At 55.8% G+C, this 26,597-nt stretch overlaps 1 protein-coding gene across 1 annotated transcript in view; it reads right to left on the bottom strand.

The window, feature by feature from the left end:
- The window catches only part of TTLL8 (tubulin tyrosine ligase like 8), a 32,507-nt gene that overhangs the window by 3,517 nt on the left and 2,393 nt on the right, over positions 1–26,597 (bottom strand). The window contains 10 exon segments of the mRNA XM_044226739.1: positions 531–774; positions 2,412–2,560; positions 10,449–10,635; positions 12,334–12,467; positions 12,469–12,506; positions 13,888–14,010; positions 15,080–15,208; positions 16,923–16,996; positions 17,673–17,811; positions 21,424–21,515. Coding sequence (XP_044082674.1) covers positions 531–774; positions 2,412–2,560; positions 10,449–10,635; positions 12,334–12,467; positions 12,469–12,506; positions 13,888–14,010; positions 15,080–15,208; positions 16,923–16,996; positions 17,673–17,811; positions 21,424–21,515 — 1,309 coding nt within the window.

Here is a 26,597-nt window from a genome sequence, read left to right as displayed (position 1 = left end):
CCTGCAGGAGCCCCAACCCCAGGACTTCTGGGGCTCACAAAGAGTTTGAGGGCTGGCAAGGCAGATGTGCCCCCAAAGGTGCCCCAGAGAGAGCAGGACTGTGTGGCCAGCTGAGGGCACCGCCCAGCTTGGGCGGCTGTGGGTCAGCATGTGAGCACAGCGGCCACTTAGCCCTTCCAGCAGAGGGGGGCACCCACCATGGAGGGGGCTCTGAACCTGCCGCTTAGCTGGGTCACCCCTGGGCCCTGCCAGGCACCTCGTGGGCACACGGCACATGGAGCTTTCGGGATTTTCTGGAGATGATACACACATGTTGGGGTGCAGAGCAAGGCTTTGAAGAACACCAGGCCTGGGCCTGGCCCTCCGGGATGGGGGCCACGTAGCCTCCCTGAGCCCGCTTCCTCATCTGTATGTCCAGGGGTGGCGGGGGTCAGCAGGCCCGGCCCGGCACCCCGCCCCGTCCCGCAGGTGTGGTGGGCACCCACCGTGTCCCCTCACGCCCAGTGGCATCCAGCTGCGCTCCCACCGACCTGTCCAGGCTCTCCAGGGAGAAGCGCTGTGTGGAGAAGCGCAGGTAGCTCTCCTTGTAGAACCAGATGGTCAGCGGGTTCCAGTCGGTGACCAGGAACCACTGCCTGATGTCGAACTTGGTGCCGTAGATGAGCAGCGGGGTCTCAATGTACTTCTGCACCACCCACTTGTTGTCCTTGGCAGAGAGGTGGTCAGCCGCCACCAGCTCCAGGATCTCCTCCACGCGGTTCATGCACACGATGTCTGCAAGAGGTCGGCGCTCAGCCCAGGGCGCAGCGCGGACAGAATGGAGAGGGGCAGGGATGGGGACCGAGGCATGTTTCAAAGGCGGCCAGCGAGGGGTGGCTGAGCCCTCGCTCAGGGGGCTGAACAAGGGGTGAACAAGGGCTCCCTGTGGGCCTCAGGGAGCCAGCAGACTGGGAGGGGGCAGGCGTCCCGGGGCCTGCAGTCTGGTGCCCGGACAAACAACACGACACACCAGTGCACCGTTCTGATCTTCCTCCGCCACACGGTTCCTTGTCCCCAACTCCCTGGTGACCAGTGACATCTGAGCAGAGGGGACAGGCCTCTCTCTCATCTGTTGGCTCACCACCAGACCCTCCGGCCCTCTCTTTCGCAGCCATGACAACCCTGAAGCCTGGAGGGAGTGGCTTCCCAAGATGGTGGGGGGTCTTTGGGTAGCCACACGTGGGGGGGTCTTTCCCCACAAAACGTCAATCCCGTCTTTTCAGCTGTGAGCTGAGACCAGCCGCCCAGAAACGACAGACTCGGCGGAGTAGCAAACCTCGGCAGTCCCCGGGGCTCAGAGCAGGGAGGCGCCCGGCCAGCGCCCAGCCACAGCCGGCGTCACGGCCACGGCCACAGCCGGCGCCCAGCCAGGAAGCCCCGCGTTCGGATGTGAGCAGCTGAGGTGTCTGTGGAGCATCCCTGGGGACGCCGGTGTCTGCCGCGGGAGCAAGGTCTGGCCAGACGGACAGGAGGACGGAGCCGCCGGCAGACGGATGCCTCCGTCAAGAGAAGCAGGCTCCGGATAGAGCCGATGGAGGGGCAGGGGCCGGACCGTGGAGGGCGGGCCGCAGAGCACGGCGGGCAGAAGGCCAGGAAGGACGGTGTTGCAGCAGCAGCCGCAGAAAGTAATGAAGACTTTTTAAAATCACGTAAAAGTGAACCACTTAGGAATTAAAACAACAAAAAACTCTTCAAATAATTCAAGGAGAAAATAAAATATCCCCCCAAATTGAAAATCTATTTAGATACTCAGGAAAGTGGGAACATCGCACGACACAAAGGAGCCGGCGAGGCCGGGAGCGGGGTCTCCAGCGGGGACGGCCCGGACCGAAGGCTGTTACTGTTGCGCAAGAAAGACTGGAAATTAATAGGCATTAAAGTCAGAGCCGACGGGGAAAACACCCTCACAGGAAACTGGAAAAATGCAGCCTTAGGTTGGTTCTTTGGAAACCCAAAATAAGATTCTCTAACCTTGAAAGCCCTGTTTTAGAAAGAACACACCGTATTCGCCGTTGGGAGTAAAGAGGGCACACGGGACAAGGAGCGGCCCCTGAGCCCATCGGACAAAGACCACAGACAGCAGGTGCGTGCCTCGGGGAGGGGCCTCCGGGAATGCCGGTGCCCACGGGTGAGCGAGGAGCGGGAATCCCACTGTTGCCCGAGTCGGAGTCCTCCGTCCGCCTCAGCAGCGAGGGCCAGCGGGCTGCCAAGGCCGGGCGAGGCAATGTGAAAAGAACAGAACGGCCCAGTTTAACTTGGGAACAACATCCGGGCTCGTTGGCCACCTCGGCCCTGCACGGAGCCCTGGGCCACGCACCTGCGCCCGGGTACGCCCGCCGCGCTCCGGGGCCGCCGCGCCCGGCCCGACTCACCTCGGCCCCGGGACTTGGCCGCCGGCTTTATGATCCAGATGTTGCGAAGCCCGTCGATCTCGGTCTGCGGGTTCACGGACGTGATTTTGTTCAGCAGAGCCTGGCACTGCGAGAAGTGGTTTCTCGAGCTGGAGATGAAGGCGTCACCGCTGCAAGGCAAGATCCAGAGACCCTGAGAGGTCGCGAGGCCGCGCGGGGCAAGCACGGGGCAAGCGCGTCCCCCCACTCTGGGCCCGTCTCTCCGCTCTCCGCGGTGTTTGTCCGTGAGCTGCATCAGCCGGCTCTGTTAGGCTCAGCGCTCTTCCTGAGCTAGTTAAGAAATCTTTGCCCTCCTTGTGGTCAGAAGACACACGCCAGTGTTCTCCTTTTCTGTGGCTCTCCCGTATCCCATGGTACATCTTGAATTAATCTTTGTGTATTTAGGAGACAGGATTCAAGACACACCTTTTTGGTTCACAAGGATGCTGACTGCTCAAGCGTCGTTTAGGACAAAGACTAGCCCTTCCTAGCGGTTGGTCGTAAGTGACCACAGTGGGAGGCTTCGTCTCTAGACGCTGTCCTGGGGTGCTGTCTGGTAGTGCCCAGCGGCCCAGGGCTGCCTTCTCTGGATTAGGTGCATTTATAGTAAGTCTTGAAATAGGGTAGTTCTCCTCTGATTTTGTTTTTCTTGATCAAGGGTTTTTAGCTTTTCTTAAATCATTTGTATTTCCAAATAAATTTCAGAATCTGTCAATTCCTTCCACTCAAGCCCTGGAGGAAAATCCCTGCCGAGATTCCGACTGGGGTTTCACTGAATCTATACGTCAGTCTGGAAGGAAAAACCTCTGTATCACTGAGTTTCCTAATTTATGAACATGGCTTTATTACACACACATGCTTCTTAGGTCATTGATTATAGATTGCACGAGAACTCCACTCTGTGATGGTTGTTAGTACACAGGAGCACAGCGCAGTTTTGTATGGTGACCTTCCGTCTACTGACTTCACTAAACTAATGTCACTTTGTAAAATTTTCTATATGCACGATCAGGTCATCAGTAAATAGTTTTGCTTCTTTCTGATTTTATGCCCTTTATTTCCTTTTTTCTGTGCTATTACACTAACCAGGCCTTCAGTCCACACTGAGTAGCCGTCGTGAGAGTGGGCATTCTTGTCTCATTCTGATTTCAAGGACAACACTTTCAGTACATACTATTAAGAAATATGTTAGCTTTAGAATTTTTTAAAGATTTTATTTATTTATTTGACAGAGAGAGATCACAAGCAGGCAGAGAGGCAGGCAGAGGGAGTGGGGGAAGCAGGCTCCCCGCTGAGCAGAGAGCCCGATGCGGGGCTTGATCCCAGGACCCTGGGATCATGACCTGAGCTGAAGGCAGAGGCCTTAACCCACTGAGCCACCCAGGTGCCCAGCTTTAGAATTTTTGTATAGAAATTTTTCCAGTTAAGGAAGTTTCTTTTTCTAACTCACTTAAAAAAAAAAGTTAACATACACAGTATTGAATTTCATCAATGTTTTACATCTATTGAGATGATCTTATAGTTTTTTTCTTTACCCCTTAAATGTGACAGAATCTACCAACTGACAACTTTTCAATGTTTTTTATTGTGGCAAAACACATATAACATAAAGCTGACCATCTTACCCGTTTCAGGTGCGGGTCAGCACTATCAGGGACACTTGTGTTGTGCAAATATCACCCCTCTGTCCCCGAGACTTTTTCATCATCCCAAACTGAAACTCTGTCCCCATTAAACACTCACTCCCCACCCCTCCTCCAGACCGTGGTACCACCATCTACTTCGTCTCTGTGATCTCTGCTCTAAACACCTCATGTACGTGGAACCCAACAGTTTTGTATTTTTCACTTATACATACTGTCCTCAAGCTTCGTCACCCGTGTAGGGCACCAGAACTTCGTAAGTAACTTTGTAAGGGCGGCTGAGGTCCTGCTGATTGACTTTTGTTAAACCAACTTTGAGTTCCTGGAGCTTACATCGGACATGAAGAAAGAAAACTGTTTGTATTCATAGACGACATGTCCTATGTGTAGAAAATCCTAAGGAACACACACACACACACACACACACACACAGAGTACAAAGTAGTGGAACTATTAAATGGGTTCAGCAAAGTCACAGGTACGAGATCAATATAAAAATATCAGTTTAGGGTTGCCTGGGTGGCACAGTTGGGTGAACATCCGACTCTTGGTTTCAGAGCTGTGATATCAAGCCCCGTTCTGGGCCCTGCATTCAGCGTGGCGTCTGCTTGGCTTTCTCACTCCCTCTGCCCCTCTTAGCTGCTCGCTCCCTCTTGCTCCAAAATAAAGAAAATCTTTTAAAAATCAATTATATCTTTATATTCTGCCAACAAAAAAATCCTTAAACAAAATTAAGAAAATAATTTAATTCACAATATTATCAAAAAGAACAAAACACATAAGAATACATTTAACAGGGGCACCTGGGGGGCTCAGTGCGTTAAGCCTCTGCCTTCGGCTCAGGTCATGATCCCAGGGTCCTGGGATCGAGTCCCGCATCGGGCTTTCTGCGCGGCATGAAGTCTGCTTCTCCCTCTCTCTCTCTCTGCCTCTCTGCCTACTTGTGATCTCTCTCTCTGTGTCAAATAAATTAATGAAATCTTTTAAAAAATGCATTTAACGAAAGAAATGCAAGAACGAAAGCTGAAAAAACATTGAACTGAAAACTGAAAGCTACAAAACATTGTTGACATACATGCTAAAAGATCTAATCAAGTGGAGAAATAAATCCACAGACATTAACACATTTAAAAAAATTATTTTCAGTAGGCTCTCCAGTAAGAGCCCCAAGCTGGGCTTGAGCTCTTGACCCTGAGGATCAAAACCTGAGCTGAGATCAAGACTCCAATGCTCAGCAGACTGAGCCACCCAGGCGCCCTCACGAAATCAACACATTCTTAAACAACCAATGGATCAAAGGAGAAATCACAAGGGAAATACTTAGAGACAAATGAAAGTGAAGACACAACACACTAAAACATATGGGGGGGGGCGCCTGGGTGGCTCAGTGGGTTAAAGCCTCTGCTTTCAGCTCAGGTCATGATCCCAGGGTTCTGGGATCGAGCCCCACATCGGGCTCTTGCTTGCAGGGAGCCTGCTTCTCCCTCTCTCTGCCTGCTTCTCTGCCTACTTGTGATCTCTGTCTGTCAAATAAATAAATAAAATCTTAAAAAAAAAAAAACATATGGGATTTCTAGTTGTGCTAAAGGGGAAACTTATAGGTATAAAGGCTTGTGTTAGAAAACAAGAAAAATCTCAAATCAACCTAACTTTGCCACTTAAGAAACTAGACAAAGAATAAACTAGACCCGGGGCACTGGGGGGGCTCAGTCATTAAGCCTCTGCCTTTGGCTCAGGTCATGTTCCCAGGGTCCTGGGATCAAGTCCCACATGAGGCTCCCTGCCTGTCAGGAAGACTGCTACTCCCTCTCCCACTCCCCCTGCTTGTGTTCCCTCTCTTGCTGTTTCTCTCTGTTAAATAAATAAATAAAACCTAAAAAAAGAAAAAATAAACTAGACGCAAAGTTAGTAGAATGAAGTAATCAATAAAGATTAAAGCAGAATTAATCAAAATAGAGAAAATTAATTAAACTAAAAGTCGGTTCTTTGAAAAGATCAACAAAATTGACAAATCTTAAGCTCAATGGACTAAGAAGAGAGAGAATATTCAAGTTACCAAAATAAAAAATGACATCAGATTCTTGATCTCAGCACAGGTCTTGATGTCCAGTCCTGTGCTGGGCTACACATAGGAAGTGGAGGCGACTTAAGAAAAGAACAAAGAATAAGGCAAGAACGGTATTCTCAACATCCAACAGTGTAAGAGAAGTGCTAGCAGGAGCAATCAGAGAAGGAAAAGAAATAAATGGCAGACTGGAAAGGAGAAGTGAAATCTGTTTGCAGATTATATGAATGTATCTGCAGAAAACCCTAAAGATTCCACCAAAAAACACGTTACCTCTAGTAAGCAGAGTATAAAGTAGCAAGATACAAAGTCAACAAACAAAAATAAACTGCATTTCTGTACACTAGCAAGAAGCAATCTGAGAAGGAAATTATGAAAGCAATTCCACTCACAATCACACCAGAAATAGTAAAATACTTAGGAATTAACCAAGGAGGGGAAAGGTACAACAAAAACTACAGAAATTGCTGAAAGAAATTACAGAAGACACAAATAAATGGGAACACATCCATGTTTATGGATTAAAAGATTTAATATTGCTTAAGATGGTAATAGTATGCAAAATTACCTACAAATTCAATACAATCTCTATTCAAAATCCCAATGATGTTTTTCCCAGACATAGAAACACCCACACTCAAATCCAAACAGACTCTCAGGGAGCCCCAAAGAGCCGAAACAATCTTGAAAAAGATCAAAGTGGGAGGACACACAGTTCTTGATTTCAAGACTTACTACAAAGCTACAACAATCGAACAGAGTGTTACCAGCATGAAGACAGAAGCAAGACCAACGAGACGGACTAGAGATCCCAGAAGCAAAGCCCCTACATACAGTCAAATGACTTTTGACAAGGCTGCCAGTACTATTCGACAGGGAAGGAACAGTTCCTTGATACTGGGTATGGTACTGGGAAAACTAGATATCCACAACCAAAAGAATGAATTTGGACCCTTATCTAAAGCCAGGTGCAAACAGTAACTCAAAATGGATCAAAGACCCAAATAGAAAGGCCAAAAAAACTACGAAAATCTTGAAAAAAACATAGGGCAAAATCTTCAAGGTGCCGAATTTCTCGACGTTATTTTGAATATGACACCAAAGCACAGACAACAAGAGGAAAAACCACACAGACTGACTTCATGAGAAGGTTTAACGTGTGTGTCTGACGATGCAACCAGCAGAGTAAAAAGGAGATGCCCACAGCGAGAGGGACTGGAAGCTGTGGATCTGACAGGCGGCTGACATCCAGAACACACAGGGAGCCCCTAAAGCCCAGCAACAAGGTGACTCAATTCAAAAATGGGCCAAAGGGGTGCCTGTGTGGCTCAGTGGGTTAAGCCTCTGCCTTTGGCTTGGGTCATGATCCCAGGGTCCTGGGATCAAGCCCTACATTGGGCTCTCTGCTCAGCAGGGAGCCTGCTTCCTCCTCTCTCTCTGCCTACTTGTGATCTCCCTCTGTCAAATAAATAAATAAAATCTTTAAAAAAAAAAAGACAAGAAAACAAAAATGGGCCAAAGACTTGAACAGACACTTCTCCAAAGGAGAAACTAGATGGCCGATAAGCACATGGAAAGACGATCAACACCGCTGAGCACCAGGAGAATGAAAACCTGTAGTGAGATACGGCCTCACATCCATTAAAACATTATTTTCGAAAAGCACAGGAAATAACCAATGCTGGTGAAGATGCAGAGAAATGGGAACCCTGGCACCCAGCTGGGGGGCACGTAAAGTGCTGCAGCTGTTGTGGAAAACAGTGTGGTAGTTCCTCGAGATACTGAGAATAGCCATATTACCCAGAAATCCCCTTTCTGGGTACAGTCCCAGAAGAATTGAAAGCAGAATCTCAAAGAGGTACCAGTACCGCTCACGGCAACGTTAGTCACAAGAGCTAAAATGGGTGAGCAACCCAGATGTCCGTCAGCAAAAGAACAATAAGCAAAATGTACTATATATGTACAACAAAGTAGTATTTATCCTTTAAAAGGAAGGGAACTCGGATACCTGCTATAACGTAGACAAAACTTGAGGACATTATAAGTGAAATAAGCCAGTCATGAAAAGACAAATGCTGATTCCACTTCTACAAGGCACCTGGGGGAGTCCAACTCACGGAGGCAGAGGGTGGATGCTGGCGGCCGAGGGCTGGAGGGAATATGGGGAGTCGGTGTTCAGTGGGGACAGACTTCCAGCTTTGCAGATTGAAAAGAGCCATGAAAATGGACGGTGGTGCCAGTCGCACGTGACTGAGATACTTAAGTGAATTATTTTAAAATGGTTCGGACAGCAACTTTTGTTGCGTTTATTTTACGACAATAAACACGAAAACGGGGTGTCTGGATGGCTCTGTTGGCAAGCGTCTGATCTCGATTTTGGCTCCGGCTGTGATCTCCGAGTCGTGGAACAGAGCCCCGCGTTGGGCTCTGGGCGCAGCGTCAAGTCTGCTTGCCACGCTTTCTCTCTCGCCCTCTGCCCCTCCCCCTACTTGCACGTTCTCCAAAGAAATACATAAATGAAATCTTCTAGAAAATGGAAAAGAGAGAGAGAGAGAGGTGAAGCAGACGACCAGAGCTGACAAACGAGAGATCTGCTGTCGCGTGTGACGCTGTCTGGGCACAAGGGAGGGTCTGGCTGAAGACCAGCAGCCGTGAGCCCCGGCCGCGTCCCGGAGCTGCCGAGGGAAGCTGGAAACAGACGCCAAGCGCAGGTGCAGGATAAAGTGCCGAGGCTAGTAACGGTGAGGACGCGTCCATATTTAGGTCGTAAGCAGGGGCCGTGGCTGGCCGGTACGCCTGCCCGGACAAGTGGGAAAAAACAGACAAACCACGGTTTTCCAAACGGAGCAGATCAGGTCGGCTATATCACGGCCCAGAAAACCTCTCTTGGGTGAGCCGAGTCTTTTAGCCATTTTATCCTCCAAGAGTGTTTGCCAAGTCAGGGTGGCAGCGGCGATGCAGGCCGGGCCCAAGCGGAAGGGCGTTCTGGAGGACCGAGAAGCCACAGGACCCCATCAGCCCACGTGAAAGACCCAAGTCTCGTGATGCTCAAAACACAAACCACACGGCCTGCTCCCCCCAGGGCATGAGGATGCTTTGTCTGGGCTGCAAAGACGGTGAGCCCTCCCATGCCTGTGGCACTTGGGAAGAAGCTTCTCCAGGGGAGGGGGTCGGCACCGAAATCCTCCAGTCCCCCCCAGACACTCGGCACCAGAACGCGGCGAAGCTGCCCAAGCTGCCGCTGGCCCTGTTCCCTGCTTGCTGGCCGGGGACATCGACTCGACGATATGCCTACAACGGAGGAAACGGTGAGCGCCCCGTCTCTGGGAGCAGCATGACTTCTGTCCATGCTTCCTTCTTAGACAAGGGGCGGCACACGAAGATTACAGAGACTGAGAAGAGGCTGAAAATCCCGACCCAGGACAGGGCCAAGACAAACGCCACAAGAAGGGCATCCCAGTGCTGATGTCAGAGCTGGGCAGCTTCGCACCCAGCCCGGAGACAGCAGGAGACAAGGCTGGTCAGTCTTAAGACGGGTTGATGGAAAATATACAAACTCAACCTCAGAGAGGAAGAAAGGACGAGGGAACCAGGACACAGCAAAGCGACGGGTGAGACGCGGTCACACATCTGGCTGTGCGCAGAGCTGGGGTCCCAGCCGGGAGGAAGAGGACGAGGCAGAAGCGATATTTGAAGGAAATGGCTGAGAACGTTTCAAAATTGATGAGTGATTCCAACCCCCCAGATTAGCAGTCCCCAAAATCTCTAGGTAGAGGACATAACAAGGAAAACCACATCTAGGCACAATGAAGTCAGACTTCGGAAAAAGGGGGCAATGGGGTGCTGGGTCTGCAGCCTGCGAAGGGCCCGGCCCTCAGGAGAAGGGGGAAGGCCGGGCTCAGCCTTCGGGTTCCCAGGCAGCAAGAGGCACTGACGGTCCTGGAGAGTCCAGAGGGCCGGGCCGGGCCGGGCCTTCTGTGGGTCCTGATTGCCCAGGGCCCACCCGCGGGGCTCAAAGGAGGTAAAAGGCATGAACAGGGCGGAAAGTGCTCAAGGCGCTGCTACCCAAATGTTCCCCCAAGGGGGTCTTCCTTTTATGAGCCAACAGGGACCTGCTGGGACAGGCGGCAGTGGGTCTGGTACCCCAACACCCAGACGGGTGCTCCCGATGTCCCCGAGGTGGGACTTCCCTGCACAGCTCCTGATGCCACCCCAGGTGCCTGGTTCGGGTGCGGCCAGCGCACACCCACTCGTGCCGCCGAGCACCAGGCAGCGGGCGCGGCCGGAGGGCTCCGCACAGGCGCGTCTTACTGAATGAGGGAGTAGTACTGCTCTGTCAGGTCCTTCCACTCGTCCTCCGTGAGGCCCTTGCCGGCGTCCTCGGGGACATCGATGTCCCGGTGCTCCAGCTGCCCCAGGTAGGCCTGGCACACCTTGCACGCTGTGTCCACGAGCTGTTCCGAGAGGCCTGTGAGCCGGGAGTCTGCACTCTGGGAAGCTGAAACCAAAGCACGGGGTCTGGAGTGGGAACTCCTGCATCCTCCGGGCACCCCGCCGGAGCTAGGCGCGCCTCCCCCGCCGCACGCGCCCTCCAACCAGACTCGGGCCGCGGCTGGCCATGCAGCACGACCTCCGAACTTGCGACGAAGCCTCTACTTTCCTGAGCGCACACTGCGCATTCAGTAAGAACTTGGGAGCCGTCCTGCCTGACTCCCGCACGCTGGGGCGCTCCTGGTGGCTGCACCCAAACTCTTACAGGGCGTCTCATGCTCCCGGGGCCCTGGAGCTGAGCTGCACCCGAGGGTCTCAGGAATCCTCCTGTCAGGGTGACAGCGAGCCTCCAGGAGCCCAGCTCCCACCCAAGGCAGCCGGCCCCCTGGTCCCCAAAGGAGAACGAGTTGACAACCGGCAACCGTCTGTTGGTTCCTGGCTGGGAGCCCGGAGCAGTGAGGGGCTTGGCAGGTGCACAGAACCAACTCCACACGCCGGCGTGGGGCTGGGGACAGGGGGTGGGCGCCGAGACATCGCGGGCCAGGGACCCCCGCAGTTAGGGACCCGGAGAAAGTGCTGCAGGTCGCACGGTGGCCACAGAGGTCACAGAGTGCGTCTTTACACTGTGTTCGGGAGAAATGCCCGGAACGTGAAAACAGGCTCTTAAATGTGAAAATCTGCACTTCTGCTTTCTGGTCGGGCACAGAGGCAGCTGGATGGGGCAATCCGTCCTCACAAGTACAAAGGAAAACAGAAGAGTCAGCGGCTCTTCCTGGCTCCACCGGAGAGCCGAGGTCACGTGGCCAAGCGTCGCCCGGTCGCAGGAAGGCAGCAGATCCAGGCCATCGCCGCTCTGGGCAACAGAACCCCGAAGCCAAAAGCTCCCCGGACGCCAGCACCAGGTGAGGAAGCCTGAGCGGCCGCTGAGGACCGGCTAAAGGCTCGGTGTGCGCGAGTCCCTGTCCCAAACCCTGGAGCTCAGCTGGGGTGGGGCCGTACGCGGTCGGTCTTCCCTCTGGGACCTGGACCTGGTTCTCACCGTGAATGTGGGAGCAGGGCCCCCCCTTCTGGCAAGAAGGGAAGGTAAGCATCCTGGACGCTGGGGCCACTCTGTTCTCAGCAAGGCGGGGCCAGCGCAGCCGCCCCCCAGAGCCTGGCCCGCCCCAGCCCGCCCGCCAGCCTGTCCCACCGAAGGGCGGGGGTCGGGGAAGCACTGGTGGGCTTCGCCGTCCGGGGGCACAGGTCACTACAGACGGAGCCCTGATCGCGGGACTACAGGACACCGTGGGGGGGGCGGGAGGAACGGGGGGACACGCGTGGGCTGAGAAGACACGCCGTGTGATGACAACACGTTTGCCCAAAGCCCCACGACGCCCCACACGAGAGTGACCCTCAGCGCCAGCCGACGTGGGCTCGCAGGTCGGAACAAACGTGCCTCGGTGCGGCTGCGCGGGGAGGAGGCCACGGGCCGGGCGGCTGCAGGACACCCCTGTGCCTCCTGCTCCACCTCCGTGGGAACCACGGACGCTCTCAGAAAGGGACAGCACGATACTTATTTGGGTTTCATGGGCCCCGCACCACGCGGGAAAGCCCATCCCTGTCCCCCTCTTCTGCGGAGCGGGGAGGACGATCCGCCCCGGACCCGCGGCCCCACGGCCCTCCCGGCACGGCCCTCCCGGCACGGTGCAGCCGCGCCCCCACACACCTTTCCGGCTGCTGGGGCCGGGGTCGCAGGCCTCCGCCCTGCCGCCGGGCTGGCCTCCACGGTGGCTCTGGTGGCCGACCACCCACTTGAGGATGCTGGAGGCCGCCGTGCGCCGGAAATCGTCTGAAAGGACACATGGCCTCGCCACCCTGCCGGCGCCGGGGACCAGGGACCTCGGCCAGCGCCAGCCGTCCTCAGCCTCGCGGCCCCACGGCCCATGGCCGCCTCCCGCCCGCCCCCACCACCCTGGAGGGGCGGTTCGCTCTGCCTCGGCCCGCACCTCCGGCATAGACCTTCTCCCTCTGCCCCTGCGCAGATGGGAGTCCAGTCCACCGCCCACCGCGGGCCCTCCCTGCCTCTCCCCTGCTCTCCCTCGTCCACTCAGGGACACGCCCCTTGGCTGCCGCAGCGCTTGCCCTTGCTCCTTGCCCCGCACCAGAGGACAGAAGCCTCCTGTGGACCCACTAGGACCCTCCCCGTCCCAGGAGCCTCTCCGGGCCTTCCTGGGAAGGCTGGCCTCCAGGGCTGCCGGTGTGGACGGCCAGAAGGGCCCTGCCACACACACCTGGCCCAGAAGGCCGCTCTGGGTCCCACAGACACAGGCTCTGAGGCCGGTCTCACCCAATTCCACTCCAACCCACGCCCTCTGGGGGGCCTACAAGAAATTCCAGTACCCTCTCGCCAAAACCAAACCCAAGCCTGCTCCTTGCTCATCTCAGTGGGGGCCCCACTGGCCCGGCCCACAGCTGCTGCCACCGTGAAAAGATCCAGAACACCCACTGCCTTCCCTAGCTCCTCCAGGGCCCGAGGCTTCTCCCTTAGGCTCCTTCCACCAGAACAGCCCCTGCCCCGAGCTGACTCCTGGCCCCTGTGCCCTGTGGACACTCGGGCGCGTGGCCTGCTCCAGCCTGTCCCTCAGACCTCCCTCCCTCCGGTGTTCACCCTGCGCCCCTCTCTGAGCGCCCCCTGCTCAATGCCCTCCCCTCCCCTGCACTTCTCACCTCCAGCCCCAACAGACCCTTCCTTGTCCTGCCACGTCTGTCTGCCCATGGGAGCCCCGGGTGGGGTCAGGACCCAAGGCATGGGTGCTGGTAGAGGCTGCATCTCCCCCAGACCAGGTGCTCGGGAAATGCAGTCGCCCCCGAACGAACACTGCCCACCTGCTCCGACCTTCACCTTCTGTCTCTCTTGGCAGGTCAAACCAGGAACCCTCCCTCTGTCCTCAGGCCAGAGCCCGTTGCCCAGAGCTGCTCAGACCTGGGTCCCAGGACCACCCCCACGCCGGCCTCCCCCAGGAAGCCAGTCAGAACCAAGTTGCTGGCCTCCATCAGCCTCCCACGCCTCCTGCTTCACAGACACTGCCCGTGGAAGTTTCTGGACCCGTCCTTACCCCTTGAAATGGAGCTGAGCTCCTGGGCCTTGGGACGGGAGCAGGCCCTCTGCCATCGGCCCCCACCAGCCCCCGGCCCTGCAGCTGTGGCCCAGCCCCCTCCCTTCCTGCTGCCCCTCAGCAGGAGGTGGGCCCCATGCCAGGTGGTCTCTGCCTCCGGCCACCCACTTACCCAGGAATTCCTGCTTCTCACTCTCCGAGCAGAGGCCGTAGCAGCGGGGGAAGAAGGAGTCAGGGTCGGCGTGGACATACCACGGCAGGCTCCTCATGCTCACACACAGCCCGATCTCCAGAGACAGCGGCGCGTCAGACCCCCGCAGGCCACCCCGGGCCCCTCAGGCCAGCCTAAGTGCCCACAGGTCTGGCTGGCGGCACCCAGGCCAGAGGGCTCTCGAGAGAGGGGCGCCTCCTGAAGCAGACCCCTGCCCAGCCTCCCTGCCCCTCCGGCCCCCAGCCAGCTGGCCTCAACAGCAGGGGTGACCCCATGTGCAGGCCGGGGCCATCTGAGGGCACAGGGGTGGTGGGTCCCTAACGGGTGCTGGGCCTGAGCACCAGGGACGAGGGAGCAAGCTCCTGGGCACACTCACCATGGGCCCCGTTTGGGGAAAACTGCCATGTGCCCGGGAGCTGCAGGCGTGGAGCTGCTGGGCACACCGGTGGGCAAGCCGCATGGGGTCTTTGCAGGGAGCGTGGCCTGGCTGCCCCCTGAAGGAGGGCAGCTGCTGAGGCTGGGTGGGGATGCGTGGGCCGGACGCCCGTGGGGAGCCCGGGGGAGTGCGAGCCTCATCCCTGACCCTCTTTGTCATCCTTGCCCGTGGAGGGGATGGTCTCCTTGTTGCCCAGAAGCCGCTCTACCCCACCTCTCCTGCATGGGTACCGGCAGGCCTCTCCACCCGGGCTGACCCCGCCCCGGACCTCAGCCCTTGGGAGTCACGGGATGGGCTGTGGGACCAAAAGGCAGTGAGGACAGGAGATGCCCATGCCCCCTGCAGCCAAAAGGCCCTGTGCAGGGGAGGTGGCCTGGCTCTCCCTGGGACCTAGGGCCTCTGCGGGACACAGAGTTTATGCGGGCTCTGGAAGCAGCCATCCCCCCCACTGCGCCCCTCCTGAGGTTCGGCCTGTGCACGCAGAGGCATGACACAGGGCCAAGGGTGCCTGGGGCTCTGGCGGTGCGAGTGGAGCCGGAGTTAGTGGCCTCTAGACACGGGCAGCGGCCCCTGCCCGGGCGGAGGTCTTCCTGGGGAGGAGCCCGGAGGTGGCCAGGCCACACGCGCCCCCCCAAACTCAGCCACGGAGCCGCAGGAGACGAGGTGCCGCCCTGCACCTGCCCCGCCCGCCGCCCCTGCCCCATCTCACCTTGGTGGTGAAGGAGGCCGTCTTCCCGTAGTGGTTCAGCATCTGGTCGCAGCTCAGGCTGTGATAGTCGACCACGTCCCTCTTGATAGTCCAGAGGAAGTACGGTACTTCGTTTTTTACCAACCTGGACTGGCAAGAAAAAGACCCTTACCAATACCCTCTGTCCAAGCTTCGTATCTTTGGGTGTCGGGATGAAAGCAAGAGTGAGGGAAATCAGCCTTTTCCCAAGTTTTTCTTTGAATTCCAGCCAGTTGGCGTGCACAGTAAAATCGGTTTCCGACGGCGGGTTCAGGATCGTCACTTTCGTGTGACACCAGGCACGCATCACGAGGGCCCTCCTTGAGGCCCGTCCCCCATCGAGCTCAGTGTGTTCTCTTTCCTTAAGAGGGTCTTGTGGTTTGCCCACCTCTCTCTCTCTCTTCCCTTCCCCTGCGATCCCCTGTTCTGTTCCTGGAGTCTCACACACGAGTGAGGTCGCGATTGTCTTTCTCGGACCGGCCCGCTCTACGCAGCGTCACGCCTTCCAGCCCCGTGCCCGTCACTGCCAGCGGCAAGGCTTCGTTTCCGACGGCCGCGCACTCTCCCGCCACGGATGTGAGCCACGCCCCTCACCCAGCCGTCCGTCCGCGCACATCTGGGCTCTCCCCCAGGGGCTACCGCAGGTGACCTGCGGCGAGCCTGGGCGCAGGTGCCCCTTCGCATCGCTGCGTTGGTGCCTTTGGGCAAACACCCACGAGTGCAGCTGCCGGGTCAGAGGGAAGCTCTTCTTTCAGCGTTCTGAGGCACCTCCACACTGAGCAAATCAGGTATTAAATGACCTGAGGTGTGCGTTCTGTGTCTCTCCGGTCTGGAAGGCTGGCCACCGTGTTCCTTGGGGGCTACGGTGTGCCGCACTGGGGGTCAGAGCCCACACGCGGGGCCTCTGTGCTCAGGAAGCAAGGCCAGGCTCTTCACCGACAGGGGCCCCTGTGCGTGCGGCTGAGCGAGGTCTGAGCTGCCCGCTCCGTGGGTGCCCCGTGGGGCTCAGGAACATGCCACGTGTGGGCGTGGTGTGAATGCACTGCCTCCTGTCCCAGAGACTGGGACTGAGCCCCCCTCATTGCCCCCCCTTCGGAGCAGGTGGCCAGGGCCAACGGGGCACGGGGACCTCACCGTACGGCCACAACGAGACCCAGGGCAGCCCAGGCAGCTCTGATTCTATGTGCACAAACCAAGCACCTGTGTGGTCAAAATTTCTTCCCAAAGAGATACAAGGAAAGGAACACCTTTTCCAAAATTCTGACACCCTGAAGACCTTGCAGGACCATTCTCTGCAGTCCGGCACTCTCTGCAGTCACACCCACTCTTCAGCAACACGGGCTGATCTACCTCAACCCCGGGTGAGGGCAGGACTGGCTCCCCCTGCCCCAGTGCCAACAGGAGTGCCCGGAGGGAGCGGGGAGCTGGCCGCCAGCATCACTTCCCAAACTTTGTCCCAGACCTGGACTCACAGCCCGCCTTCCTGCTCGCAGCGACGTCCGAGCTTCTGCTGTCACTTTCTGGCATGAGTCCCGTTTGTTCAAGGTGGCATCAGCCGTCGACAGCAGTATGAAGGCCATGTCGCACACGGTGCATGGGGACACACACGAGCACACACACACAGATGCACATGTGTACATGCACACACGCGCGTGCACAGAGACGCACACGCATGTACACGGGTGCACTCGGACACCACAAGCTCAGAGCCCGGTGTGACCGGCTTTGCCACCTGTCCCCGGGACAAGGCCTGGGGACGGTGACTGTGAGGGGCATGGGGAGAGGGGGGCCCGTCCGGCCGCGGGAGCGCAGGGTGGAGACCTACCATCACATCGTGGATGTCGTCTGTCGTCTCCAGAGCTGCTTCTTGATTTTCTTTGCCTTCAGTGTGTTTGTGTTCTGCAAACACGACCCCCGGAGAGCCGTCAGCTGGTCAGGGCGAGCCCCTCGGCGCGGCCCCACGCCCCTTAGCCGGCAGCCACTGCGGCCACAGCGCAATTGCCCACTCCGCGGCAGTGCGTCCCCGGGGCACGTTCGCGGGTCCCGACACGGGGCAGGGCGGCATCAGGCTTAGGTGCTCGGGCCCTCTGCCGGGTGCAGTGCCAGGGTCGGGCCACACCTGGGGGCCACACAGCCTGGGGGTGAGTGGGGTGGGGCAGGGCGTGGGGAGTGGGATGGTGACAAGGTTCACGTGGGTCTGAGCCACCTCGTGGGAGCCGGCCCTGTGCAGACGCTGGGGCCAAGAACTCACAGATGCGGTCTGCAGTGGGAGGCCCGGGGCCAGAGGAGGGACACACAGGGTGAGGCCCCTGAAGGACAGCGACAACGGCCGAGACACGGGGGCGGGTGGCCTGTTGTGGGCGTGGACGGGGGCACCAGGTCTGGAAAGCACAGGCCTGGTGTGGGGCTGGCTGGGAAGGCAGGCCGGGAGGGCAATGGCTCCAGGGAGACCCCCGCACACGCAGGAGAGGCCCGGGTCACGGGGCCTGAGGGCCAGAACGGCACTCCCCGGAGAGGTGTGTCAGACACACACACAAGCCTTACACCGAGGGACAAGACACCTTCGATACTCTACCAGTCACCCCTGCATTGTCATCGTCCACATTCGGGATGACCCTGGGCAAAAAGTGGAACTTCTTCTCCACCCAGCCCTTTCTTCGAAGGGTGGCCCGTATCACCGGGTAGTGCCCGTAGATGGAGAAAATCTTCTTTTCCTCAAATTGCAAGAGCAGATTTTAAATTAAAGAATGAAATGCAAGGCGGTTAACTGTCTGTGAGGGAGGACCCTCAAGTCCCGCTCCAAGAGGAACGCACGGAAACACCGAGTGCGCACACGTGCGGGCACGGGGCAGGGCCCCACCGTGTGCACGCTCGCTCCTCGTGCGCCTTGCACTCTAATGCTTTCTTTTCTCTACGAAGGTGACGGTCTCGGTCTCTCATGCTTGGGGGTGAGGGGTTGGGTGCCTGAGGTTCGAGGAGTGAGAGGGAAGAGCCATTCAAGCAGCCAAGGAGGGCCGGAGGGACAGGAGGCCAACAGTCTGAGGCCAGCACAGGGGCTGGGGACTCGCCTGTGAGCGTGGAAACAAACACAGCTGCCTGGGGACCAGGAAGAGAGATGGCAGCAGGTGGTGTGCACCCAGGTCGTCCCAGCTGAGGGATGGGAGACGGGAGAGTGACGGTCATGCTAGAGCCCCTGGGCCCATGTTGCTGAGGTCCAGCCTGCACACCTTCACCTGGACAGGGTCCCAGAGTGTGACAGCCGTAGGGCAGGCTCAGCAGTTAGCTTAGTGCCTCACGAGTTTGTAGGAGCAGGTAGGGAGGGCTGGGCAGGAGGGGAATGGCTCAAACTCATGGTGTCCTTAATTAGATGACTTTGAACGAATCAAAAGACAGACTCTCGTGGGTGGGCCTGGCCTAATCAGGAGCACTTCTTGAAAAGAGGGTCCAGGGCATCCCTGAACTTGGAGATTCAAAGCAGCAGAGACTTTCTCCCCACAGTCAGCTCTGAAGAAACCAGCATTTCAGCCTCAAGGGAATGAGCCCTGCCAACCAGCCCAGGGAGCCTGAAAGCAGATCCCTTCCCAGCTGAGCCTCTCGATGAGACCCCAGACCAGCTGATGCCTCATTTCAGCCCCGAGGGACCCCGAGCAGAGGACCCCGCAGAAGCTGTGAGATAACAAATGGATATGTTTAAGCTCATGGCAATTTGTGACCCACATCGGCAGTCGACATACCCTATAGTTCCCACAAGGAGAACCTGCATGCCTCTCCCAGGAACACGCGCAAGGAAGCTCGTGCCTGGGGCCGGAGGCTGTGAGTCCAGGTCACAGGAAACACCCAGCAGCTCAAAGGACTTCTCTCGGCCTCCTTCTGTGCAGGAAACCTGTCCAAAGCCTGCCCTCGTCCCCCACAGGGCTGTGCACCAGGACGGAGGGATGGGATGACCTTGGCCACGGAGGGGCTGCGGTGATGCAGAGGCAGGCAGGGAACGTGACCGGCGGCAAGAGCACCAGCACCCTGTGCCCCAGCCCGAACTATAGCCATGCTTACAGTCAAACCGAACGACCTTGGAAAAGCAGACTGTTTTAATGAACAGAATAAAATTCCTCAGGGAACCACAAAAGGAAGTAAAACAGAGCATGAGACCTGTAAGATATAAGAGGGGAAATGGAATCTAAACTGCAATCAGTCTACAAGGAGGCACAAAATGAGGGGGAAGCTGACCAGACAAGGCAGACGGGACGAGGGAAGCAGCCAGGGACACAGGGTGATGCCCGTGGACCCCAGGGGTGCACTTGTGGATAAACACACTGAAGGCCCCAGGAAGAAGGTGAGGCATGCCGGCTGGATTTCTAGAACCCCAGTCCACGCTGTTTACAAGAGAAAGTCAAAGGCAGTCGCATACAGAACAGTAGAACATAAGAGGATCTAAGCATGAGACAAAGCAGCCTTTAGGACCAAAGAAAACCCTAGAGCAAAGAAAATCACACCATAATTTACAGAAAGACTGAATTCACCAAGAAGATATTTTGTCTGCTCCTGGTAAGAAAGCAGTAAGTTATATGAAGTAAAAACTGACAGCCACAACGTGAAGGGATCCACACTGCCCAAGGGTATCTAACGTGCTTCTCTTGGTGAGAGACGGACCCGCAAACCAGAGGGTCCAGTCGGCCTCGAAGACTTGAACTGCGCAGATAAGCTGCTCTGCCCAGTCGGCTCCCCGGGACACGCCAAGACACTGGGCTCCAAGCAAGTCAGAGCACATTTAGACGCAGAGGGCACCCACAACCGTACGCAGCTGAGCTAGAAATCAGTAACAACATAATTAGAAAACACCCCAGCATTTATCCAAAGGGTACAAACATAGCGATCTGAAGGGGCACGTGTGCCCCAAAGTTCATAGCAGCAACATCCACAACAGCCTAACTGTGGGAGGAGCCCAGATGTCCAACGGCAGATGAACGGACAAACATGCGCTGTATACACACAGTGGAATACTATGCAGCCATCAAAAATGAAATCTTGCCGTTTGCAGTGACATGGATGAAGTGGGTGGGTGTTATGCTGAGCAAAGTCAGTGAGTCAGAGACAGACAATGATCACAGATCTTGTCATACGTGGAATTTAAGAAACAAAGCAGGAGCATGGAGGGAGGAAAATAAAATAAGACGAAATCAGAGAGGGAGACAAAGCACAAGAAAACCTGAACTCTAGGAAACAAACTTCGGGCTGCTGGAGGAAAGGGGGTGGGACAGGGTAACCGGATGACGGGCGCGAAGGACAGGCTGGGAGGGAACAAGCACGGGGTGTTATATGCGGCTGGTGAGTCACTGACCTCCATGCCTGAACCTGAAAAGGCACTAACTATATGTTAATTAAGTTGAATTTCAATAAAAGTAAATAATAATAATAAAATAAAAAATAAAATGAAAAAATTTTGTGTACGTGAAAAAAATAGAAAAAAAGCCCAGAAGTATAGACATTCATGAACTCTAGTTTTAAGAACTCCCAATCAATGAAAAGTAATAATATGAATCATAAATACTTCAAACTACATCTCAAGAGAAGTAGTATAACACAGAGGCCCGTGGAAGCAGCTAACGCTATGCTTACAGGAGTGCCTGCGGCCCTGGATGTTCAGCAGCTTTTAGGTTTCAGGGGAAAACCTGCAGATCACCGCGCCGGTAGGCCGGTCGGTATGACATTGCCGGGAGCACACACAGCCGCGGGGACCTGGCGGGCGGCAGGGTCCCGCTCCCCAGCGCAGGGCAGTTGGCCAGTGCGCAGCTGGTGCGCCCAGGGTCACACCGTGACCCTGCACTGGGGACCCCAGCTCCGCAGCTGCGCACTGGGCCTCAGGAGCAGGTCCCCACAGGTGATGCAGACGTCCGCGCTCCACTCGCCGGCCTCCTGAGCAAGAGCCCAGCTCAGCGCAAAGCCCCAGAATACGGCCCTCCCCCGGCAAAGGCTGCTGGTGCTCTCAGGGTTGCAGACGGGCCCTCTACTCCCGGGTAGACAACACCAGCCCCTGCCCCCCGTGCCCCCGCGGTCCCTGCGCTGGGGTCTGGGCCCAGCCCAGGCCGGCGGACCGCCCACAGCCGGAGAACTCAGCGCATCAGAGGCAGCCCACCGGCTCTCCAGGTTCCGAAATAAGTTTCCGCATTTACAAAGCACCCTCCCCCACCTGGGGTGCCTGGCTGGCTCAGTCCGAATAGCCTGTGACTCTTGACCTCAGAGTCGTGAGTCTTGACCCATGTTGGATGAAGAGATTGCTGAAATAAATGAAACTGTATAAAAGTGTCCCTCCAGCCCCAAAGGGCATTTACCTTGATGGCCTTTTCTGTTAATTGTCTTGCTATTTTGTATCTGTCTAATTTGGGGGAAGAAGTCCAGTCTTGGGAAATTCCTCGTTTTAATTCTGCAGGAGAGAAAGAGACATCCAGGCAGAGGTGGATTGCACAGGGTTGCTTGGGAAGGAAGCCCAGCCCACCTCCGGCCCCCAGACCCTCCCCAGCAAGCCCTCAGCGTCCTCCCCAGGCTCTACCCCCCAGCCGGCCATCCCCAGGTGATGCCCTCTCTCGGCCCCTAGCCCCCAGCCCCGGCAGCTCTGGCTTGGGCTCCCTCTGTCCTCGCTGGGCACCCCACCCGCTTTGTGGCCACACCACACCACGACCACACCCCTCCGTCTCCGTCTGGGCCATCCCTCCCTCTCCTTCCCCTGACTCTGGCCCACAGGCTCCCAGGAGCACTCACCAAGTTCTAGTGCAAACACCTTAAAGATTAAGATGAAAACCCGCCTCTCTGCGTCCCCTCCCCTCCACACCCCCGCGTTCTGCCCTCTGCTGGGCTCCGCTCATGCTATCATCGCACACACATAAGCCAATCCCGCCGTCACTCCCCTGGCCCTGGCTCCTTGGACCACCAGACTCTTGGCCAGCCAGCCCTGCTCCCGTTGGCCCCCCTCCCCTCCTCACCGTGGCCCCTTCTCTCTCCCTAGGCCCTAACCTTGAACTACCTGGGCCTTGACCTCAGACTCCATGCTTCCAGTCCATATGCATTCCCTGGGCCAGCTCACCTTGTCGGGTGGCTTTCAATTCCACCACACCCAGGCCGTCCCCCGACACGGCGTGACCTCCTGACACCCCCGGGACTCCCGGCACCTGGATGTCCAAGGAGCATCACAGGGGGACAGGCCGGCAGCGGACGCCCATCCACCCGCCCGCTGTTCCTCCTCCCTCCGTGGGCCCCGGAGACCCACATCCACACGGCCAACCAATACAGACAAAACCAGCGACGCCCTTGGTGGGGGCAGGGGGGCTCCAACCGCGGCAGGTCCACATGCAGAAAACAAACCAAACCCAGCGGAGGACACGAACCGTTCATGTGCCGCAGACCACGGGCCTCACGTGAGAGCTCGACACACAAAGCGTCTGGCAGAAAGCACCCGCCGTATAAGTTAAAGTTGGGAAAATGACATGCTCTGCTCTGTTAAGGAAAGGAGAAGGCGAAGCAGCGACTGGGAAAAATACTCAGTGTCGATGTCCCACGATACCCAGCACGGAAGGAAGGCCACGGAGTGCTTCCGTCCGTGTGGGGTCCGCGGCGCCAAAAGCCAGAAGAGAGGGAGGGTGGGAGGGGCTGGGAGGCACAAGGACACGGCCCCCGGCACCCCCGGTCCAAGACATGGGCTTCGAATGAGCGAAGCCACAGCTGGCAGAGTGACAGGACGCGACACGGAAGCCACAGACACGTGCCGCACACGTGGGCTGTCAGGGACCGAGCAGGACACAAAGGTCTGCGAGGACGAAGATCGCGACGTCGCCGCGTGAGCACGCCCAGGCCCTGCACCCGCCTCCAGGACGCGGCAGCGTGAGGGAAAGCACACCTTCCAGGAGGTCGGGTGGCCACAGAGCGACCGCGTCAGGGGTCAGTCCGCACACGTGCGCCGAGTGACCCACGGCCAGACGAGCTGAGGTGGAAAGCACTGCGTACTTCTTAGCTAAGTGATGGTTAAAATACCAAACACCCGATCTCTGGGCTGTAGTTAGGTTGTATTTATACAGAGATTTTTAGCTGTAGATGCGTATATTCGAAAATAGCAAAGGCTAAAAACAGTGAGTTAAGCGTCTGTCTGAAGATGTTAGAGAGAACAGTAAATTCAAACCCAAAGAAATACAAGAAAATTAACGGAAAGGAGACACTGATGAAATATTTTTAAAAATCCAATAGAGGATTAGTCAAGCCAGAGGTTTACAACTAATAATATTAAAAAACAATTGGTGCGGGGCGCCTGGGTGGCTCGGTGGGTGAAGCCTCTGCCTTTGGCTCGGGTCATGATCTCAGGGTCCTGGGAACGAGCCCCACATCGGGCTCTCTGCTCAGCAGGGAGTCTGCCTCCTCCTCTCTCTGCCTGCTTCTGATAAATAAATAAAATCTTTAAAAAAAAAACAATTGGTGAGACCAATTTATAAAAAAGAGAAGAGGCATAAAAATGCCATTTAAAACCTTCCCATCAGTACAACTCCAGGGCTAATGGCTTCGTAGGTGAATGGTACAGAACATCTCGTCTCGTACAACACATTCTGAGAGTAGAAAAGGCCAGTACATTCCAGGGAAGGAGGGTCCCAGGCAGTGTGACTCACACACACAGATGACGGAACCATACACACCACGGTCGCCTGTTGTCACTTAGAAAATCTTTGTCAACTGCAGCACAGTAAGAGGGTCAGGAAAAGTCACAAATCCCATCTCCACAGACACAGAGAGTCTTAATTATCCCCAGTTTCCATTTAGCTGGAAACTCGCAGTGAACGGAGACCCACAGGAGCAGCCCGGAAGTGACCCTCCGTGGCACCCGGCCTTTGGTTTCACACCCCGGGCTGCCCTGGCTGGAGGGGCCCGAGCTGGGATTCCCGGTCTGGGACACTGGGAGCCTCAGGTGACCTCCAGGCATCTGACACCCTTACAGCCTCGGATGGGGGACACAAAAAGATGCAGAGGCGGCGTGCAGAGGCAGGAGCCCCCAGGGCAGACCGCTGGAGCGTCAAGGAGTAGGACGGTCACTGGCCAGACCCAGTCCAGATGTCCGGTAGATGAGAGAGAGAGAGAGAGAAGCACAAACAATCCTCCCCCTTGGCCATAAGAGATGCCCACACCTTCCCTGGAAACCCGAGACTAAAATCCGCACCTGGGCACACCTTCTGGAAGGATCAGGACTTCACCGAGGCTGAGCAGGGGGCAGTTCCTCGTCTCTACGCTTCCCGGCTATTCAAGGCCCCTGCCCCCCGCCCCGGGAGGGGAGGGGAGGGGCGGGAGAGCAGGTGCAGCAGCGGTGGGGACGCCAGAGCACCTAGGGGCCGTGTGCCTCCCCCGGGAAGTGCTCTCCGGTCAACCTCCGGCACCCCCTCCTGCCCAACCTGCAGTCCCATCGCAGAGGGATTTTCCCCCACCCCCACTCAGGGGCTTGGGGCCATCACCAGGTGCCCCGACACAGCTCCTCACGTGGCCACAGGACACACAACCCTACCACGGAGGTGTCTGGCCAGTTCTGGTCCAGCGACTGGAGGCAGCACCGGCGACGGCACGGCCAGATGGCAAGTCAGGGCCAGAGCTTCACCCCCCAGGAGTCGTGGCGAAACCAAAGGCCACGCTCATCAGGTCTCCGGCGCCCATCGCCCGATCACAGGGTCCACCGAGGGGGCAGGGGAGAGTAAACCGGCCCAGGCAACAGCCAGAAGAGTCCCGACGCCGGGCTTGCTCCGGAACAACCGGCGGTCCTCCTCAGGCCCAGATCCTGGAAACACCCGGCGAGAGGAGCGGCCGCTCCGGAGAGACGCGAGGGAACAGACGGGACAGCCTGACGCCGCGTGTGCTCCCGACCACGGCTCAATCTGAGCAAACCGACTCTGGGGCTTCCTGGGCAAACACAATGTATTCTGGGTGCTGGATTTTAGTGAGGAATTACTGTCCATCTGATCACACGTGGAAAAGGAGTTTAGTTATAAAATGTCACTTAGAGATACTTAGTAAATATTTAGATAACACTAATATTTACTAGTAAATATTAACAAAAATTTCATAAAGTCATTACTAAAAACAAAAAAGAGGTACTCTCTAATATTAAAAGGATCAATTTGTCAGGGAGATATAAAAATTCCGAAAGCAGGGCACCTGGATGGCTCAGTCCGTTAAGCCGCTGCCTTCGGCTCAGGTCATGATCTCAAGGTCCTGGGATCGAGTCCCGCATCAGGCTCTCTGCTCGGCAGGGAGCCTGCTTCCTCCTCGCTCTCTGCCTGCCTCTCTGCCTACTTGTGATCTCTCTCTGTCAAATAAATAAATAAATTTTTTTTTTAAATTTCTAAAAAAATAAAATAAACAAGAAATAAAAACATGGACCAAAGGAGAATCTCAAAAATACTTTGAGCTGAATGATAATAAAAATATGACATATCAAAATATTATAATGCAGCTAAAATAGTGATTAGAGAGAAATTTATAAATTTAAATTCATATATTAGAAAACAAATGGAGGGGTGCCTGGGTGCCTCAGTGGGTTAAGCCACTGCCTTCGGCTCAGGTCATGATCTCAGGGTCCTGGGATCGAGCCCCACATCGGGCTCTCTGCTCAGCAGGGAGCCTGCTTCCTCCTCGCTCTCTGCCTGCCTCTCTGCCTGCTTGTGATCTCTGTCTGTCAAATAAATAAATAAAATCTTAAAAAAAAACAAAAACAAATGGAAAGCTATCTGAGCTACCATCCAAACAGGCTAGCAAGGAACAATTAAACAAAAAGAAAGTCAAAGAAAGAAAATAATAAAGAGCAGAATTCAGTTAAATAGAAAAGAAATGTGCCATAGAGAAAATTAAGAAACCAAAAGTTGGATCATTGAAACAATTTTTTAATTGATAAACTTTTTCTAGATCAAGAAAAATGAGAAAACACAAATTTACAATATCAAGAATGAAAAAGGGAACATCATTACTGACTATACAGATACTAAAATGATAAGATATTATGAACATCCACATGCCAATAATTCAACAGTTATAGGAAATTAGTATTTTCCTTGATAAAAACAGCTTTATCAAAACTGACCAAAAAACCTCAGAAAATCCTGGTAGGCTTATTTTTGGTTAAGAAATTAGTTCCCTAGGGGCGCCTGGGTGGCTCAGTGGGTTAAGCCTCTGCCTTCGGCTCGGGTCATGATCTCAGGGTTCTGGGATCGAGCCCCGCATCGGGCTCTCTGCTCAGCGGGGAGTCTGCTTCCCCCTCTCTCTCTGCCTGCCTTCTGCCTATTTATGATCTCTCTCTATCAAATAAATAAACAAAAATATTAAAAAGAAATTAGTTCCCTAACTAAAAACTTCCCATAATGAATACTCCAGGTCTAGATGGCATCACAGATCAATCTTTCCAAACATTAGGGGGGAAAATATCTTATATGAGCCCTCTCATTGAATAAGGAAATAATAAACTCTTTCAATTCCTTTTTAGGTGGTCATA

This window comes from Neovison vison, chromosome 12 (assembly GCF_020171115.1).
Source record: "Neovison vison isolate M4711 chromosome 12, ASM_NN_V1, whole genome shotgun sequence".
Taxonomy (NCBI): Eukaryota; Metazoa; Chordata; class Mammalia; order Carnivora; family Mustelidae; genus Neogale; species Neogale vison.
This window is presented reverse-complemented; position numbering and strand designations above follow the sequence as displayed.